Below are 19,502 nucleotides of genomic sequence, written 5' to 3'. Positions count from 1 at the left end.
TCCCTGGAGAAGAGCTCAATCCGTCCTATTGAGAGGGGAAATATCTCTTTCAATTCCCTGCTCGGTCCAATTCCCTAGTGCCTATAGTAAAAGGACGTGGATCCCACTCGGAGTAGAGTGTTCGGATAGGGGTGGAATGGTCATTGCGCCCCCCTTGTTAGGGGCACTAGGGGAACTGTTTCGATCGGACAGGGAATTGCGAGGGATAAAGATCCTATTGAGAGTAATGATTATGAAATTGAATGAAGATTCTCGTGTAAAGATTGCTCCCTAGGTGTGCAATTAGTGAGACTTCGCTCGGTATTGGTAAGAAAAAAACATAGACATAAGGAACTCTCTGGTGCGGGGACTATGATTAGTTAGTTACGACAGGTAGGGACCGTGTGACGATCAAACGGTGGATATTTACATTGGAAAACTACACTAGGGTTTGGAGTCCGCGAGACTTTCCAAGCTGAATATATAAGCGTTACGTCTCGTACTCAAGCGGTGCGGTGCAGTTTTGGGCTGCCCCTCCGAAAACTATCCGTCTTTCTCTCTCCTCTCCCGTCATCATCGTCTTCGTCGGTCTTACCGTTCGGATCTCCGACCATTTACCCCTCTATATCCTTCCCTCTCCTCATCCCTTATTATTCATCAGGGAAAAAAAATTCCAAAAAAACAAAAAAGAAAAATCGGTAAATTTTTTTTTTTCCAGCGAAAACCCTTCACTATATTGCTACTGTGGGAGCCAGAGGGAGAGAGATTTTAGTTCGAAAATTCATCTCTCCGGTTCTCTACGGCCTTTCGTCGGGCAACTGGTGTGGCTTTCTTTTTTATTTCAGCGTAGAAGCAAGGCAGAGAGTTGTATTTCATACTTCTCTCTTCTTTTTTCCTCCTACGGTTTTATCAATAACAAGAGGAGAGGGAAGAAAAAAGAAAAAAAGCAAAAAATTCAGAAAAAGAAGTGCAAAAAAAGAAAGTCGAGGTTAAGGTTCGATAAGGGTTTTTCTTGTTCGAGATGGCACAGGTTCAAGTCCAGCCTCAGGCTCCTCTCTCTGGCCCAAATGCAGCGGGCAACACTGGGGCGAACCCTTACGTTTCGACTTCTCTGTATGTGGGAGACCTTGAGTTCAACGTGACGGACTCGCAGCTTTACGATCTGTTTAGCCAGCTTGGTCCAGTCGTGTCGGTTCGCGTTTGTAGGGATTTGAGTACACGACGGTCCCTTGGTTACGCTTATGTTAACTACGGCTCCAACCAAGATGGTTAGTCGTCCGCTCAATTTGCTTGCTTTGTGTTTCAGGATCACTTCTTTAATGGTCTAATTGTTTTCTGATTATATATTTGCCTGTTTGGGCTTCCATCCCTTTGAGTTCCACTGAAATGTTTCGGCCGACTCGTCATGCATATGCAGTTTTTGTGCTGTAGCTTAGCCATTTGATTTTACTTTGTCTAGGGCGAGCTCCTTGTATTGCGGCTGACAGTCTTTGTTACTGTTGGACTATTGAATCAGAAATTTTACTTCTCCGTCTGTTTTGGATTGTTAGCAAACCCGTAGGTTCACATAAAGGTTCCGCCAATCCTACATTTAATGAGATGACGGTTTTGCCTTATAGTCTCCCCTGGCGGGACATTTAACATGGATCATGCATCATCCTTTAATTATATTTCTTCTTTTTAAAATTTTCTGTAATAAAAGTAAACCCAAGTACCCAACTGAGCTTTATCCCGCCTGAATGGAGTTGGTTACACAAGTATTGTTTTGCCATTAAACCATATTTAAAGTCATTCTGTTTAATGAACTGTAGTTAAATAAAGTATTTTTAGATTGGTGACAAATTGTTAACCTAACAAAGAATATATGTATCTATTAGGAAAGTGAAGAAAATAAGCTGAATATATGATTTAGGGAAGTCGTTACATTTTGCAGAATATATGTATCTATGTGGAAAATAGACTAATGGAGTACTAGGAAAGAGCGAAGAAAAAAAGCTGAACATGATATTGGGAAGTCTTAGTAAGCTGATCAGTGAAAAGAGGGACAAAAAAAAGACAAATAAGATACTTAGTTCAAACAATTGTGAGCTGCTGCTCTACAAAATCTTGAAGAAAAAAAAAGGGAAAGGCAATTGATTTAATAGATGAAGAAAATAATGGAAATGAGCTAGATAAGGAAAGTAGTACTTCTAAGTTGATCAATGGAAAGGGAGAAAGAGAATATACTTGGCACTGATAAGTGATAATCAGGAGCTAATGCTTCAAGGTGGCTTCAAATTTTTATCAGAATTTCAAATCTTCTCATGAGATGATCCAGTCTATGATATTGATCTTTGATCTCTCATGGTGAGATTAAGCATATAAGAGACCGTTGAAGAGCTTTGACTTGGCTTAATATGAGGGCAAGAATTTCTGAACATCTTTTTTTTCCCTGATAAGAAACAACTTTGGACCACTACATATGTGAACAACAGTAGTTGACCTGCTTATTAATATGGTCAGATTCAAGTATTTTTCTACTGTCCTCAGTACTAAATACCACCAATAAGATACAAAGAAGGGCCTAATTAGGTCTTTAACTTCATTTACAGCTCCTTCCAAATCTTTTTAAAGTTTTCCCTCATTACTAAATACCACCAATAAGATACAAAGAAGGGCCCAGTTAGGCCTTTAACTTCATTTACAGCTCCTTCCAAATCTTTTTAAAGTTTAAGGAATGAGGAACTGTTTGCTATTCCTTATTGTTTTAAGGTCATTTGCAGTAGGGCTAGAATTGTCCCAATTGTTGCATGCATTTTGCATTATACCCTTTCAAATGGAATAATGGGATTGAGATAGATGTGATGGACAAAGCTTTTATATTTTGCATATTTAAATTCCCAATCCCCGCATTGATCCAATAGTCATTTATGTCAACAATCAACACAACCTCGAATCTAGAAAGGAGAAATGAGAAGAGATCTCCTTAGTGGTCTAGCAACTTACAGAATGCAGCCCAATACACTCTCCTCCACCTCCACCAAGCTCTTGGAAGTCCAAAAAATGCAACCAACGCAATTCCCCATTGTCCGGAATCCCAAAATGTATAGAGCATCAAAGGTAAACAGAAAACTGACTTTTAGGCACCATTAAGCTTCCACACTCAATTCCAATGAATGCCTCTCATATTTTTTTTGGAAATCCTGCAATTTGAATGAACACAAATGGAGTTGAGATGGCCAAGATATGGTCAAATGAAGTTACAAGGGCAAACCTTTCTTTTTCTAGAGGTATTCGTGGCACGTCGTATGTCACTAATAGTTGTCATGATGTTTTTGCATCTCAACAAGCACTATCAGCTCGATTTTGAGCTGCTGGATTATCATTTGAACGGCATGTAAGACGTGGACCATTAGATTCATAGGTTTCCATCAGCGAAACCAACATGTCCTGGAGTATGAAATAGAATCAATCTTGTTGCTCACGCTGCACCGTGCACTGTCACACATGCAGGCATTGTGAACCGCAGAGCTCGTATGTCAGATATTGCCGTGTAAGACATCATTTCAGCATGACCAACTACAACTCATGCAATGGAATCTTTTTACAAGCGTATTGACCATTCGATGTTGTGAAGCACCGTTTGACCAACCACACTATTCGCACTAGATCACTTGACGCTAGCCTCACTCCGCTCCCTTGGATCAACATCTGACGACATGAATCCCCATCTTATGATTCATACGATTTTGGAAGCCATGAGATGAACAAAATCTTTTGTCGGTCATTAAGACTTCCCGAGAGCCTTCGTTTTGAACACTTGAAAAATATTTAGCCACTACGATGCATGCTCAACCATGTGTGGGGGCCTCTGCCCACATGCTGTTGATGCAGGTACACTACCTTGGACCGACCCAACCCCAGTTGGGTATCCAGATGGAGATGAACCGGGTCCAAATTGAGTTTTTGGGATTTAGTAGGATTCTAGGAATTTATGTTATTTTGGGAAATAATGTCTTTTTGTTTATTTTATTCTCTTCATTTTAGAAGTTAGCTACGTACGATATTTGGTTTCCCAACTGTTCTTAGTTTCTTTATTTGAATTAGTTTCCTAGTTGGTCTTTATTTTAAAGAGCCTTTTATTTCTCTTTATATATGGTGCAACTCCCCATCGTTGAATAGATTGAAAAATGAATTGAGTTTATGGTTTGATGAGTAGTTTGAAGGTTGTGTGCGTGGTGCACTCTTCTTCCCCCCTTATGCGATTTCTTCTCTTTTCCCTCCTGCAACTCTGATTTCTACCAAGTTCCCCTCTTCTCTTAACTGGTGCTACACCAATTTGGTATTAGAGCGGAAGTATCCATCTCCTTCCCTGTCCATCTCTCTAATCCGTTTCTTCTTCTTCTTTTCTATCCCCTATCTTTCGTTACTATTCTGCGACCAACAACAGTTAAAAAAAAAAGTGTGATATCATCCCGTGATATCATTGCAACCCCAACCTACAACAAACCCCATTGCCCCTTTCCAGTGACACCCCTTAGTGCCTCTTTTCCCTCTGAGAGTTCAATCGGCCCCTTATAGGGTTCGACCCACTAAAAAAAAGAAAAAAAAAAAAAGAGAGCAGAGCAGATGGAGCTAGAGTCAGAAGAAGAGAAGCAGAGATTTAAAAAAAAAAAAGAGAACATACACCGTACCTGGTTCAGGACCCCTCGCTGCCGTCGACTCCCCACATCGGCACGTCCTCCATCGACCATTACAGTTGAAGTCCTAGTCCACTATCCCTCCTCTATCGCCAGTTGTAGCGCCCTACCCTCGCGGTTCCCTTACTGGTTGGGTCCGTGTCGAAACAGGAGACTCCACCGTTGTTGGTTCGAACCTTCATCGCAAGCGGACAGCATACCTAGTTTCGTCTTCCTCATCTTCAGCCATTTTCTCGTACCTCTCCTCTGGTTCGAGTAACATCACAGTCCATACCCCAATGGTAACCCCCACCCCACTATCTTTTCTTTTGTCCCTTTTCTTTGTTTTTTTTTTATTTCCTAAACTGCCCTCCCCTTTAATCTAACTCTGATTTTCCTTATTTTTGTTTTATTCCAAGTATACCCCTCCCTCTCACGTTTCCTTTATGCTTCCTATTTTGTTCTTTTCGTTCCCCATAATACTCATGTCTTTCTCTCTTATCACCTCATCCTTTTAATTTTATTTTGTTCCAAGTAGATCCCCAGTCTTTAATTATTACCCATCATATCCTTTCTTTGGTCTGCCTTTGTAACTCTTTAAGGTTCCTTTAATTACAAACCGGCCATGGACCCTTTTGGTTTCAAATTTAGTGTGTGTTTGCCTAATGGAAAGCTTGTTGTGTTGTTTATTGATGAAGGCCAGGACGACAATTTTGTCTCTCGATCTGTGGTAGAGATGTTAACAAAGAATGACCTGGCCATTATCCACTCTTGAGGGTTATGTATTCGTCGAATTCTCTGTTTCTTATTATTGTGATGGTGCTCATTGTGAAGTAATTGATTCTCCTTGGCGTGTTATTAAATTGGGTCACGAATGGTTAGAAGCACGAAAAGGCATCGTTGATCATTGCGGAAACTTGTGCACTCTACATCCTTTTCACTTGCCCCACACATTCATTCTTTATGGTTAGTTGATGATGTTTGTTCCAAGCCAAAAGAAGTGACACCGGTGATATAACCTCAACCAGACCAGCAAATAGTGGCAACGTAAGATGAGAAGATTGTGGATGAAATGACGATGGATTCCAGTGTAGAAGCTGTTCCACATAATGAGTTCGTTCTTCCCCCATGATTTTCCAGCCATGGATGCACCCCCAAAGCTTCATATTTTGGATTTTCTTCAAGTTGCAGACATGGAACCTATAGCCTCCCCTGGTGAGCTTTTATTTCTACCGTTCTACAAAAACGAGTTTTTCTCAACACCGGAGGAATTGATGCTTGTATACTACCTTGGACCAACCCAAACCAGTTGGGTATCTAGATGGAGATGAACCAGGTCCAGATTGAGTTTTTGGAATTCAATAGGATTTTAGGAATTTATGTTATTTGGGGAAATGATGTCTTTTTGTTTATTTTATTCTCTTTATTTTAGAAGTTAGCTACGTAGGATATTTGGTTTCCCAATTGTTCCTAGTTTCCTAGTTTGAGAGTTGGTCTTTATTTTTAGGAGTCTTTTATTTCTCTTTATATATGGTGTAACTCCCCATTGTTGAATAGATAGAAAAATGAATTGGGTTTATGGTTTGAGTAGCCTGAGGGCTGTGTGCGTGTGCACTCTCTTCCTCCCCCCTTCTTCTTATGCGATTTCTTCTCTTTCCCCCCTGCAACTCTGATGTCTACCAAGTTCCCCTCTTCTCCTAACTGGTCCTCCACCAGCCTCCCAGTGCATGCGTGACCCAGGCATGGCGGACTGTGTGGGGGACTTGTGCGACTGTGCCATCAGTTGCGAGACCTTTGTGACCATGTGTTATACAAATGGCCCTGGGCCACAGTGTGATCGAGACTCATGAGCAGGCTGTATGCTAAACCAAGTTTTTTCACAGAGGCTTTAATGCGGATTCATCATCGAAATGGGCTTATTTCTTTAGAAATAAGTCTAGGGTTGTGATATATATATGTTGGGCCTTTGATCCCAAGGGTTTTTTTATGTAATATGCTACTTTTATGGGGCCTAAAGTTGGGGTACATGATATGCATACGGGATTAGCCCTATACTTAGTTTATTTTCATGTTTTAAATTTCATGTTTTAAATTGAACCGGTCCAAAGCTGATTTGAACCAGTGGTTCAATTTAAGTGATTTTATTTGTTTTTCTTTTAGTTGTTTAGTTGGGCTGGATTAGGACTCTATTTTTAGTCTATTTCAGCTTCCTAGTCAGTTTAAGTTAGCTAATAGGTTAAGTATTGGTTTAGGCTTTGGTTTTTTTAGTGTATGAGTCTAATTTTGAGTCTTTTATATAAGGTTGTAAGGGGGGCAAACATTGGATACGAATTTAATTAATAAAAACTCAGTTTTATGCTTGCTGCCTTTGTTGCTGCCTTTGCTCCATCATGAGTGTTCCCTTGTGAGTAATATCAAGGTTGTCTTGTGAGTAATATCAAGGTGAAGGGATTGGTGGATCTTCAATCGACTCCTTACATCTTGTAGATCGGGAGGGCTGCCACTTATCTCCTTACATCTTGTAGATCGAGAGATCCCATTGTTCATCTTCAAAGCTGCTGCCATTGAAGATCAGTGTTCAAGTAAGTACTTTACAGTTTCAGCAATCACCTTTCTTCTTCTAATCCTCCAACCTAAGCCCTACCTATTCCCATCGATCTTACTACCTTCCTAATCCACCGCCATTATTACCATAGATCCATTAGAACCCTAAAACCTGCAACTATTCTTCTTCCATTCTAGAAGGTCACATGCAAGGTGATTTTCGTGAGAATTCTGCCGAGCCAAATCTAACCGTTAGAACTTGCTAAAAATTTGAACGAATCTTCATCAAACCTCAAGAGAGACTCGATTCAAATTTCAGCACCATCCACCCAGCCGATTGTCTGAAATTACAGTTTTACCCCTCTCTCCTACTTCTACTAGGAAACCTCCATAACTCCAGATTTAACCATCTGATTTAGCTGTAACTTTCAGCATATATTCCCCTCCACCCTACCCATACTCGACCTAAAGCCCTTGCCCTAACTCCACCTCTAAACCTTAGATTCCATCACTTCCCTATTTCCCAAAACCCTAACCCTAGTTGCTGCCCAATTACATCTAAACTACTTCTACTCATCCAAAACCAATAAAACCTAGTTCATTAGACTCCCCTACACCTGCCTAGCTTTACCATATAAGATACCTATCCATTACCCTAACCCTAACCCTAAACTTCGCCTACAACTCCAATTTTGTCCCATCGAACCAGTAGCTCAACAGGTTCTGGATGTCTGGATCCTAGTAGGTCTCCTATATCTAGGACTACATTAGGCTTCCACCTCACCCGTGCCACGTCACCAACCAGCCACTCATCTCATTCATCATACATCATTCTCATGCACTTGCATAATAACATATATATTCATGGCATATCCACATACCAATGTATACCATCATGTCATCTCATATCTGCATCATCCACCAATATGCATTCATATCCATGCACATGCATCACTTGCTTGCCACATCATGCCATTACCCCATGCATTCTACATGACTTCAACATCACTGCATTGCATACAATCATGCTATCACACATGAACACATAGTCCAAGTTTTTGGGCTCCATCTGTATTGAGATTGGGGTTGGAGCTGCAATTTACTGTTCTGATGTGTGCATGTGTCGTATATATATATATATATATATATATTTTTTTTGGGGAGGGGGGGGGGGGAGGGTAGTTGGTTAGTTATGTCCTTGTGTTGGAGGGATTCTTCCCCTTTTTTGGAACTGCTCACAATCCTTCTCCAAAGGGTGAAAATAGAACAAAACTATGCATTTGGATTGGCTTGGTTTTCTTGATCAGTTGGTTCCTAAACTCCACCATGAGTACATTAGAATTTATATTGAGTTTACTTTTCTTTTCTTTTTGCTGCATGAGTTCTGCATGTCCAGAGTTTTGCTCTCATATGTAGTACCATATTGTCTTAAGCTTCTCCATGCAGGGTATCTGTTTAAAATTTTATTGGAATGCAACTGATTCCATTAAGAGAGGATAATAGGTACACAAGGCTTTGAAGTGTATGAGCTATTGGCAAATGTAATCAATGCTTTTTCCTTTTTGTGGTTCAGTTATTTCTTTTTTCTTTTTAGATGAGTAAATTCCAGTTACACTAGAGTAATGCTTCTTGCATCACTAATTTATTTCATTAATGTTATTAGAATACTGGGTGAAAATTTTAAGTCTCCTTGTTGATGGGGGCAGTATTCTGTTTTTGATCTGCAAGTGCATCCAATCTTTAAATTTTTTGGGTGGCATGGATAGGTTATATTATTTAATCCTCATGAATTAGATGAAACCTTAGATCATGTAGTTTATGTGATTGCACAAATCCTTTTCTTAGTGTTTATGAGGCACTGGAGGTGATGTAGATCAAAGCATGAAGAAGAAAAGGACCAAAATAGGTTTCAGGAAAAATTACTGTTCATGGACCAGTGGAACTGTTTACGTGATACTGTTCACTTGAACGTGATGCCCGATGGATTCTTCTAGAAGAACTTACTTTCTTTAGTTTCTATTTTTGGGGACAATCCTCTTACTTTCTGTTTTGGAGTTTCTATCTCCGTATAAACTTTAGTTATTAGTTACTAATATGATTTAATAGATAAGATTTTATATTACTTGCTGTACAAGTCCCAATAGCATCCTTTTAAGGGACTTTCTATTTTCAGTTATTTCCCCTTTTGTTATTAGCATTCACTATTATATATGTAATGGACCTATGATGCAGGAGCAATTTCTTGGGCCGGGTTAAACCCGTTGGAGGGGACCCATATGAAGACGAATCAGGTCCTTGGGTTTAGGTTCAGTAGGATATTAATGAATTATTTTATTTGTGAAATATATGTAATCTTTTATTTGGGTAGCAATTTAAGTTTTATTTAGCCTCTATTTTTATTAGTCTAGGTCTTAGGAAGTAATTAGGAAGTTGATTTTGATTGTGTTAGACTTCTATTAGGACACTTAGGGCTGATTTGGTATGATTTCAATTTCAATTTTGATTTTGAATAGATTTCATGAAATAGTCAACAAATAGATTTTTGGTCAAGAAATTAAAATTGTTTTGGTTGCATCAATCTGAAATATTTCAAGAATAAGAAATCCATTTGGTAATTCAATTATTGAGAATATAAAAAATGAAGTGGATGAAGAGATGCATCATTCACCCATCTACTTCTTCTTGTCCAATTTTCAGATTCCATTTTCTTTAACGTTAAAAGAAAAAGCGAGAGTTTTATTGGAACCAAAAAAAGGGAGAAAGGGGGACGGTTTGTTGAGATTTCCACCTCCAGTTCCGTTCATAGAAAAAGAAAACCCAAATCGCAACCCTGTCCCACTTCCTTCTCCCGCAGTCCTCCACCTTCTTCTATTCCACGTTGTTAGCAGAACTCAGAAGTCAGACCATCTTCCTTTCGTTTTCCTACAAGCAAAACACCCACTCACAAGAGTTCTGCCGAAAAAAGAGAGACAGAGAATAGAGAGCGAGAGACAAGAAAAAAGAATAAGAAGAGAGCAGAGAGAGTGAGAGGCATCGAACCAGGGAAAAAAAGGAAGAAGAAAGACATTACAACAGTTCCCTCCTTCTGTCGAAGTCGCCATCACTGTCGTCATCCATTGCTGAAGTCGACTTCCGCCCAAGTCCCCGCTGTTTCCCTTTTTCTTTATATTATTTGTTATAAGAGTTTGTGATTTTACACTCTTAATCCTAGAATCAGGACATTACAACACATGCTCGTTAAAGAGCGTGCAAAAATAGAATCGTTGCAATTTCAATTTCAAAATTGATAGGGCTTCTAACCTATTTCACAATTTCTCTTTCATTTGATTTCTATTTCACTGAAATAAGGTGTAAAAATCAAACCAAACAATTTCTGAAATCAAAATAACCTCATGGAATTGAAATAGAGATCAAACCAAAATAGCCCTTAATTTCCTTTTTTATAAATATGCTTGTAACCCAATACGTTGGGCAGATTTGATGAATAGAATTTTGAGTTTTGTTTATTGCTACCGGTGAGGTACAATGGCATAGTAAAGGTTGTGCGACCTTCTCCCTCTCTCCCCCCTGGTCTTCTTTTCTCTGTTCTTCTCTTTACTTCTTCTTCAACTGATATTATTTCTAATATTTATCATGGGTTATTGTACTGGCGATACCTTTAAGTTTGTTTGAGTTCGCTGGAGTTACCCTTGTGTAAGCCAGTTCAACTCAATATTTCAGGGAATAGTTCGCCTCTTCAGGTCGACTCTGTCCAGGCCTTTGTCCCCATTAGTTTCCTCATCTCGATAAAGAACCAGAACTCGGACCTTGGTTCGAATCTTTCCACCACTTCTTGTTTTAGTCGATTACGATGGTCCTTCAAGTGGCTAATGTACTGGTTTGAGTGTTGGAATCAATAGGTTAGGTAATAAGGGATTTACCATTGGATTTCTGAGCCTGTCCAAGCATATCTGGGTAAAGGTCGATCACCTGGAACAGAACTGGTTCTACTTCTACTGCTCCTGTTTTCATCTCAAGGTTGAAGACGGTCCAGTTTTTCCCTTGTCCCACGATTCTTGTTGATTTAATTTTATGATGTAGGATCAATTTCTTGGACCGGGTTAAACCCGTTGGAGGACCCATATGACGACGAACTGGGTCCATGGGTTTTTAGGTTCAGTAGGATATTTAGGAATTATTTTATTTGGGAAATATATCTAATCTTTTATTTGGGTAACGATTTGAGTTTTTTTTATTCTCTATTTTATTAGTTTAGGTTTTAGGAAGTAATTAGGAAGTTGATTTTAATTCTATTTCTGTTTGACTTCAATTTGGACACTTAATTTCTTTTTATATAAATATGCTTGTTACCCAATTCGTTGGGCAGTTTTGATGAATAAAATTTTGATTTGTTTTGTTGCCAGATTGGTACAACAAGGTCGTGTGACCATATCCCCTCCTCTCTTAATTAGTCGTCGTCGTTTCTGGTTTCTTCTCTGTTTCTGGCGGTAACAGCAGGCCTTCTTGTTGGCTGTAGTCATCTCTCACCCTCTCTATTTCTCCTTGAGGTTAGGATAAACTGGTAAAGGGAAACCCTCTATGCACAACCAAACACTTGGAGTTTCTTTACCAACAGACCCTTCCTTGCTGCAACCCGAAACCTATAACAAAACCTGAACTGTACTTGTCGCTAGGTTTAGATTCAGAGTTTGATTGCTGCTCCTGCATTTTCTGTTTCGGAAGATCAGTAGTTGAATTCAAGAGGCTACGGTCCTGCGATCCTCCACCTGAGGTTTATCAAGATTCCTTTGAGGAATTCTCTTCTCCATGGTGTCTGGGTTTTCCGCCTCTGGTTTATGCTAGAGGTTGAAGATGAATACACCCCTCAACATCCACGTTTCCTTTATTTATTTATGTATTTTCAATTTTAATCTTTTAAGTTCCAGAATTACCCCTCCTAACTCTTAATATTCTGACTTATCCTTTTTTCTCAACTTACTTCTTAGTTTGCCCCAAATCGTGGTTTTTGTTTCTAAGGCCTTACATTTTCGTTTTCAAAATTACCCTTCTCTACTTCTACTATTCACAAATATCCTTTGTTTTGTTACTTCCAATCTGTCCCCATATAAAAAATATAAAGACCTTTGCATCCTAACCCTCAACCACTTCTCTAAGCAACCTTTGGAAATTCTGATTATTTACAATTGTGGCACTGCCTCTTAGATTTAAGCTATCTATTATTTGGGTAGGCCTGTAAGCGATCCGATTCGGGTTTTCAAACCCCAGATCTGCATTAACCTATTGTGTCCTCCCCACGATTTAGGAATGAAAATAAGACTTTGTTTTGCGTGATAGAACCTGTGAGATGCAGTGAGGTGAGAGGCCTTGGGTGAGATGCCCTAGTTTGAGAGAGACTATCTATCTTCTTTTCTTCAGTTCTTCTTCCTCCTCTCCTTCCAACCAAGCTCTCTTGTTTCTATTTTAATTCACTGTTATGAAGTCTACATCTAAGAGAGAACTAAGATTCTTTAAAGCTATTTTGCATGCTATGATTGCTATTGAAGAGGTTCACCTTGCTGTTGATTTTGTTGTTGACTGGAGAAGATCATTACCATACCTGTGGCTCTGGTTTTGAGGATTTTTCTGCTGAAACATTAAACCAGCGGTTCCTTTCATCAGGCCATCAGCTGCTGCCCATCTTTTGGGAATCAAATCAGCAACCTATCCTACCTTTCGATGGTAAATTGCTAATGATCAGTTGGTTAGATTTGCCTATACTCAGTTACCATCTAATTCTGAGTTACTTTCCATTTTTTGGACATCTGTGTCTCAGTATCAGGCATTAGTATGGTCTAAGATTTGGTGAGCTTATTCATACCCGTAGGGTCTAAACTCGATGGGAGTTTGAGACCCATCAGGTGGTTATTTGTTTCTGACCAGAGGTTCTTGAAATTTCTGGGATTTAACCCCAGTTTATGCTCTGGGATAGGGAGGGTGGGCCTTGGTGCAACGTTAAAGGTTGCGCTCAGCCTGTGACCAAGTGGTCACGGGTTCGAGTCTGGAAACAGCCTCTTTGCGAAAGCAGTTGCAAGGCTGCGTACATTATGATCCTCCCCAGATCCCGCAGTGGCGGGATTGTCGTGCACTGGGTACGCCCTTTTTTTTATGCTCTGGGATAGGCCTTGTTAAGCTGCTGTTTGATCTCTCCTGTGGCTGGTGTTTTCCCTAAACCTTTGTTGGATTCGGTTATGGGTTGTTAGGGGTGTTTACCCTATTATTTACTTGCTGTTGGTGGCTGTTCATATACTGTACCGACTTAAATAGTGTCTGATCTGATTGTATTTAAGATCCTGTTTTGGGGCTAAGTCACTTGTGAGTTGTGACTTGGCTCTGCATTAGGAGGCCTTACTGATCCACATGATGACATGGTGGATTTGTTGTAAAACTTGCAAATGTTCGTGTCAAAGTTTTATTTTTAATTTGTTCCCTGGTATTCCTGTTTTTACAAGGCAAGGTCAGAGTATGTACATTATGTAAATTTGTGCACCTTTTGTATACCCAGAGCACCCTGCCATTAAACAGTTATCTGTTTTGATTTTGATTATATTTACACCCACAGAATGAGGTTGTGGTCTACAGAAGAGTCGGAAATTACAATAATTGGTTGAATTTGGTTTTGCTTTTATGGGTAGATGTTAGAAACTTGATCTTTGTCCAATGTTTGTGGTGTTTCTGTATATGTCCTTTGGCTTTTGGGATGACATCATTCCTATTTAATTCCATCTGCCTAGTTATGAATGTAACCATGCCAATCTAATGTTTAAGTTCCTTAGCTGTACCCTGCTCTTGGATGTGGCATCACTTCGTAGAAAGAGGATATGTCTCAGTTTGTTCAAAGTTAAGAATGATAATGTAGAAGTTCTTTAAACAATTATTTGTTTTCTTTTGATTTCTTACGTCTGTGGTTAATATTGGTGACAGCTGCAAGGGCATTGGATGTTCTTAACTTTACTCCTCTTAATGGGAAGCCCATTCGCATTATGTATTCTCACCGTGACCCTAGTATCCGTAAAAGTGGGACTGCTAATATATTCATTAAGGTACTTTTCTTTTGTTTTGTCTCGGTTGTAGAGAATAACACATCTGCTCATGCACATCTTGACCCGCATGCAATTGCACTAACTTGTCATTGGCTGTGTTTGGCAGAATCTTGATAAGGCAATTGATAACAAGGCACTACAGGATACATTTTCTGTGTTTGGAAACATTTTGTCTTGCAAGATAGCAACAGATCCTTCTGGCCAGTCCAAAGGATATGGATTTGTTCAGTTTGATAATGAGGAATCAGCCCAAAATGCTATAGACAAACTTAATGGCATGCTGATGAATGATAAACAAGTTTACGTTGGACCCTTTCTTCGTAAGCAGGAGAGAGAATCCACAATGAACAAGACAAAGTTTAATAATGTTTATGTAAAGAATCTCTCCGAGTCAACAACTGAAGAAGATCTGAAGCAAATTTTTGGTGAATATGGGGCAATAACTAGTGTAGTAGTAATGAGGGATGCAGATGGAAAATCTAAGTGTTTCGGATTCGTAAACTTTGAGAGTACAGATGATGCTGCTCTGGCTGTTGAGGCTCTTAATGGAAAGAAATTTGATGAGAAGGAATGGTATGTTGGAAAAGCACAGAAAAAATCTGAAAGAGAACAAGAACTAAAAGGACGATTTGATCAGACTATAAAGGAGACAGTAGACAAATATCAAGGGGTGAACTTATATGTGAAGAATCTAGATGATAGCATTGGTGATGATAAGTTGAATGAATTGTTCTCTGAGTTTGGTTCAATTACATCATGCAAGGTCTGTTTTAATAATTAATTGGGAAGAAATGATTGTCCAATCTATGAATGTTAATCACTTTCTGTGGGGTGGCTACTGAGTTTTCGTTGTTGTTGGGTCCTGACAGGTTATGCGAGACCCTAATGGGATAAGTAGAGGTTCAGGATTTGTCGCTTTCTCTACTCCTGAAGAAGCATCGCGAGCGGTAAGTTGCTTTCTTTGTAGTAGCTTTAATCATTAGATCATAACACAGGACCTAACTACATTTATCTATCTTCTTTTCTCTTGTTTAGCTTGCTGAGATGAATGGCAAAATGATTGTAAGCAAACCTCTTTATGTTGCTCTTGCACAAAGGAAGGAAGATAGAAGAGCAAGATTGCAGGTAAATGTGTGGAATAATTTCTTCTATTTGCTAATTGCTCCAGTGATGGAATTTTCTGGTGTTAGTATATGCCCTCTTCTATTCAGTGGGTGCTATTAGGACATGTCAGTATTTTCTTGTCTTTCCACTTGGCTATGGAAGATTATAAAATAATGGCCTCAATTAATGTGGCTGTGATTTTTTTTAAAAAAATTTTGGCAGGAAGGAGAAAAATCCATCATAATATGGTGCAAGACAAGAATGTTCTGCCACATGTTTTGCCATTAATTTTTGTTGGATTTTTTTGCTTCATTTTATTTGTGCAGATCACACTGTAGATGGCTCAGTATTTTTTGCAAGTAACAAATCATGATGTTACATTCTTTTTCTTATGGCATTCTTCATTTCGTAGTCTGTGTACATGCTCTAGCTTGGATAATTAATACGTGTTAATGTAGGCACAATTTTCTCAAATGAGGCCCGTTGCGATGCCACCTTCTGTTACTCCTCGTGTGCCAATTTACCCTCCTGGTGGTCCTGGTATTGGCCAACAGATATTTTATGGTCAGGGCCCCCCTGCTCTCATTCCTCCTCAGGTAATTCCATGTGACTCTTTGTTACCTTGTTAACATGCATGTTTCTTGATTATTCTCTGATGACTTCTCTAGATATTAACCATTGCCGTTGATGATCTTGTTAATATCTTTAGCTACGTAATGTGATATTGGTAGATATGTTTGTAGAACTATTTATTGCCTGAAAAACATTTAAATTCAGGACTGCTTGTAATCTAAGTAGTTGATTCAAATAAGTGTCTTACTATGTGTGGAGCTGCAGGTCATGAGGGGCAATTCCCCCCCTCCTCCCTCAATGTTTTTCCTTATCATATATAAGAGTAGCGAGGGACAACATAAGGTCAAGAATTAAAGATGGAAGGCAAACTAGGAATGGAGACTAAAATAGGGACACAATAGAAACAAGGGAAATTATAGGGGTGTAATAGGAAAACAGAATAAAGGGTTAAAAGCAAGTGACGATAGAAGATTATCTTCAACCTTTGAACTTGATCCAGAAAACCAGCGGAAACCAGGTTTCCTGTGGGAAGGAAATCTTGTGGTTGAGTGCTTGGATCGACTTAGGATTTCAGGTGTAAGTTCCCAACTGCAAGTCCTGCTGAATCCACCCCTCCACAGATCCAATGATCAGCAGAAGACAGTGAGAGGAAGTTCTGAAATCAGTAGGATTGGTACTCCAGAAATCGGCCCGGGTTGAGGACTTCAATCTGTCAACTGATGCTGACTTGATCCAGAAAACCAATGGAAACCAGGTTTCTTGCGGGAAGGAAATCTCGTGGTTGAGAGCTCCGATTGACTTAGGATTTCAGGTGTAAGTTCCCAACTGCAAGTCCTGCTGAATCCACTCCTCCACAGATCCAATGATCAGCAGAAGACAGTGAGAGGAAGTTCTGAAATCAGTAGGGTTGGTACTCCAGAAATCGGCCCTGGTTGAGGACTTCGATAGCTCAACTGATGCTGACTTGGGTGGGAAGACTTTGGGGTCTGAATAACGTATGGAAGTGTGATCGATACCCTGAATGTCAGGCTCAACAGGTGAATTACTAGGGAGATCAAATATTGCCTTTCAGCAAGATAGAATGACAGCAGCAGGGAAGAAATAATAACAGAATAAAATTAAAGGAGTAGGTGAAGATATAACGGAACTGCAAAGTGCAAGGGAAAGAAATGAGAGAACAAATATTGATAAAGGGGATTGGGAAAAAAAGATGTTAGGGAGGAAAGAAGAGATTGTACCTCAGCAAAGAAGAAGAAGAAGAATGAAAGAGGGATAAGAATAGCGGGAGAATAGTGGGAAGAAGAGGGGAAAAGAAGGGAAATCAATCTCAAACTCAACTTTGTATTCAACGCTGTCCATCGGTTACAAGCATACCCATTGTAAAACCAAGACTTCTAACTGGAATGTAAAACTGAAACTAACTTGCACCTATGATAGAGTTTTAAAAAACTACATTCTCTACCTCCTATTCCTACATAATCTACTCAACATGATAAAATAAAATATCACAAGTTAAACCAAATAAACAACTAAACCACTGGCAACCTTTATTAGACTAAAAACCCAAATTGGGCCGGTTCTGTCTGATCTTGGGTTTCCAAATCTGGTCATGCTGGTCCAATCATTCGAGCAACTGCATCACAAAAGCTTGGGATAAGTGGTTTTAAAATGATATTAGAGTAGGGCGGTCGAGTATTCGATCCTTGGGAAGTGCAACAGGATTCCTCTACACTCTCCCCTTGGTGCCACATTATGGTGTTTCCACGTGAGTGCATGTCACGTGCAGGGCCGTGTGCGTACAGGCCTGCACAAGTGGGAGGGGGTGTTGGTATACATTGTTGTTGCCCTTAACAGCTCAAGCTTTTAGGATAAGTGGTTGTAACAGTAGGCTTGCTTGACCCATTGCTTCACCTGTGGTGCTTGACCATTGGTTGGTTAATATGTTCTTGTGATTGAGAATAGTCGGCAGAAATTTAAATTTGTGGGGTATATGTTGCCAATGGCAAAGAAATTTTCCATAGCATGGATAGTTTAGTTTGTTCCGAGTGGAATCACCACCATATCGAATCATGATAAGCCAAGAGTTTTCGCAGGTCTCTGACAGTTTATGGTTTGGTTTTGGTTTCCGAAGCCAGCCAGAACTGACATGCTCCTCCAAATCTGCCATGAATCAAGCTAGTAGAAAATGATCTTTCTTACAAGGAAGCTCTTGAGTCTATGTTGATCTCTCTTTTTCCACGATCTTCATGCACTGGTAGGATTGGATGCCTTGGCTCATATCTGCATGTACTTCTTATCTATGATTTATGGTCACCGCATGAAAATTCCCAATCTGTGGCATGGTGGGGTTAAACTTCTTCGTAAATGTCCTATTATGTACACGTGTTAGGTTATATGATCAAACTAAGCTGATTGTGATGTGCTAAGTCGCTTGCCGCTTACATTTTCCTGGATTTTTCTGGGGGAACCTTCACTCTTTCTGAAAATCTGTGTTTCTTTAATTCTTTGGTTTTTGTTTTATTTTTTTTTTTTGTTTATGCTTGCAAAATTCTATCGATTACCATATAAATTTTCTTTCTTTTCCTTTATCTGAAATTTTCCTGCAATTTATGGAACAAGTTATGCAGTATTGGATTCTGTACATTTTTCATTTTCTTTTGAATGGTTTTCTTTTAACTTGCTTTTGTTCAGCCTGGATTTGGATACCAGCAGCAACTTGTTCCTGGGATGAGGCCTGGTGGCGCTCCCATGGCAAATTTCTTTGTTCCAATGGTTCAGCAAGGTCAGCAGGGTCAACGGCCAGGGGGCAGACGTGCAGGGGCTGGACCAGTGCAACAAAACCAACAGCCAGTGCCTCTAATGCAACAGCAGGTAGGTGCTGCAGTTTTGCTGTGTTTTTTCTTTAAAATCTCAAATGTATTACTATTTCTCATTGTTTTGATGGCAGATGCTTCCAAGGGGAGGACGAATGTATCGATACCCGCCAGGACGTAACATGCCTGACATGCCCATGCCTGGGGTTGCTGGTGGCATGATTTCTATGCCATATGACATGGGCGGCATGCCATTGAGAGATGCTTCAATGTCACAGCCTATTCCTATTAGTGCATTGGCTTCTGCCCTGGCAAATGCTACTCCTGAACAACAGAGGACGGTATGATTTTGCTTTTATGTTTGTGCAGTCAAACTTATAATTAGATATACACACAAATAAACGCTTCTATTCTTATTGTCTATGTATAGATGCTGGGTGAAAGTCTGTACCCGCTAGTTGATCAGCTTGAGCATGAAATGGCGGCTAAAGTGACGGGAATGCTGCTGGAGATGGACCAGACAGAGGTCTTGCACTTGCTTGAATCGCCAGAAGCTCTGAAAGCTAAGGTTGCAGAGGCCATGGAGGTTCTGAGGAACGTTCAGCAGCAGGCAAGCAGTCCAACTGACCAACTGGCCTCACTGTCACTGAATGACAACCTTGTTCCCTGAGTGCATGTGTTTTGAGTGTCGACATACGATTTGATTATGAGTGCTGGATTTTTAATAAACAATCTTAAGGGTGTTTATGATA

General features: G+C 39.8%; 1 protein-coding gene and 1 long non-coding RNA gene across 2 annotated transcripts in view; one reads left to right on the top strand and one right to left on the bottom strand.

Annotated features, from left to right (window-relative positions):
- The window catches only part of LOC122660549, a 21,093-nt gene extending 15,603 nt beyond the window's left edge, over positions 1-5,490 (bottom strand). The window contains exon 1 of the long non-coding RNA XR_006332709.1: positions 5,407-5,490. This is a non-coding gene — a long non-coding RNA (uncharacterized LOC122660549). The remainder of the gene's footprint in view (positions 1-5,406) is intronic.
- LOC122660548 (polyadenylate-binding protein 2-like) lies at positions 469-19,502 on the top strand. The gene is made up of 10 exons (XM_043855910.1): positions 469-846; positions 886-1,247; positions 14,142-14,260; positions 14,367-15,023; positions 15,130-15,207; positions 15,296-15,385; positions 15,823-15,960; positions 18,629-18,808; positions 18,885-19,091; positions 19,181-19,502. The coding sequence occupies exons 2-10, from the start codon at positions 1,001-1,003 to the stop codon at positions 19,418-19,420; spliced, it is 1,956 nt and encodes a 651-aa protein (XP_043711845.1). The 5' UTR covers positions 469-846; positions 886-1,000; the 3' UTR covers positions 19,421-19,502.

The sequence above is a fragment of the Telopea speciosissima genome, chromosome 4 (genome assembly GCF_018873765.1).
Source record: "Telopea speciosissima isolate NSW1024214 ecotype Mountain lineage chromosome 4, Tspe_v1, whole genome shotgun sequence".
NCBI lineage: Eukaryota > Viridiplantae > Streptophyta > Magnoliopsida > Proteales > Proteaceae > Telopea > Telopea speciosissima.
Note: the sequence above shows the minus strand (reverse complement) of the source record. Positions and strands in the feature narration are given on the sequence as shown.

Coding starts and splice junctions, on each gene's coding strand:
- LOC122660548 (XM_043855910.1), top strand. CDS start 1,001: ATGGCACAGGTTCAAGTCCAGCCTCAGGCTCCTCTCTCTGGCCCAAAT. Junction 15,386..15,822: donor ATAGAAGAGCAAGATTGCAG/GTAAATGTGTGG, acceptor GTGTTAATGTAG/GCACAATTTTCTCAAATGAG. Junction 19,092..19,180: donor CTCCTGAACAACAGAGGACG/GTATGATTTTGC, acceptor GTCTATGTATAG/ATGCTGGGTGAAAGTCTGTA.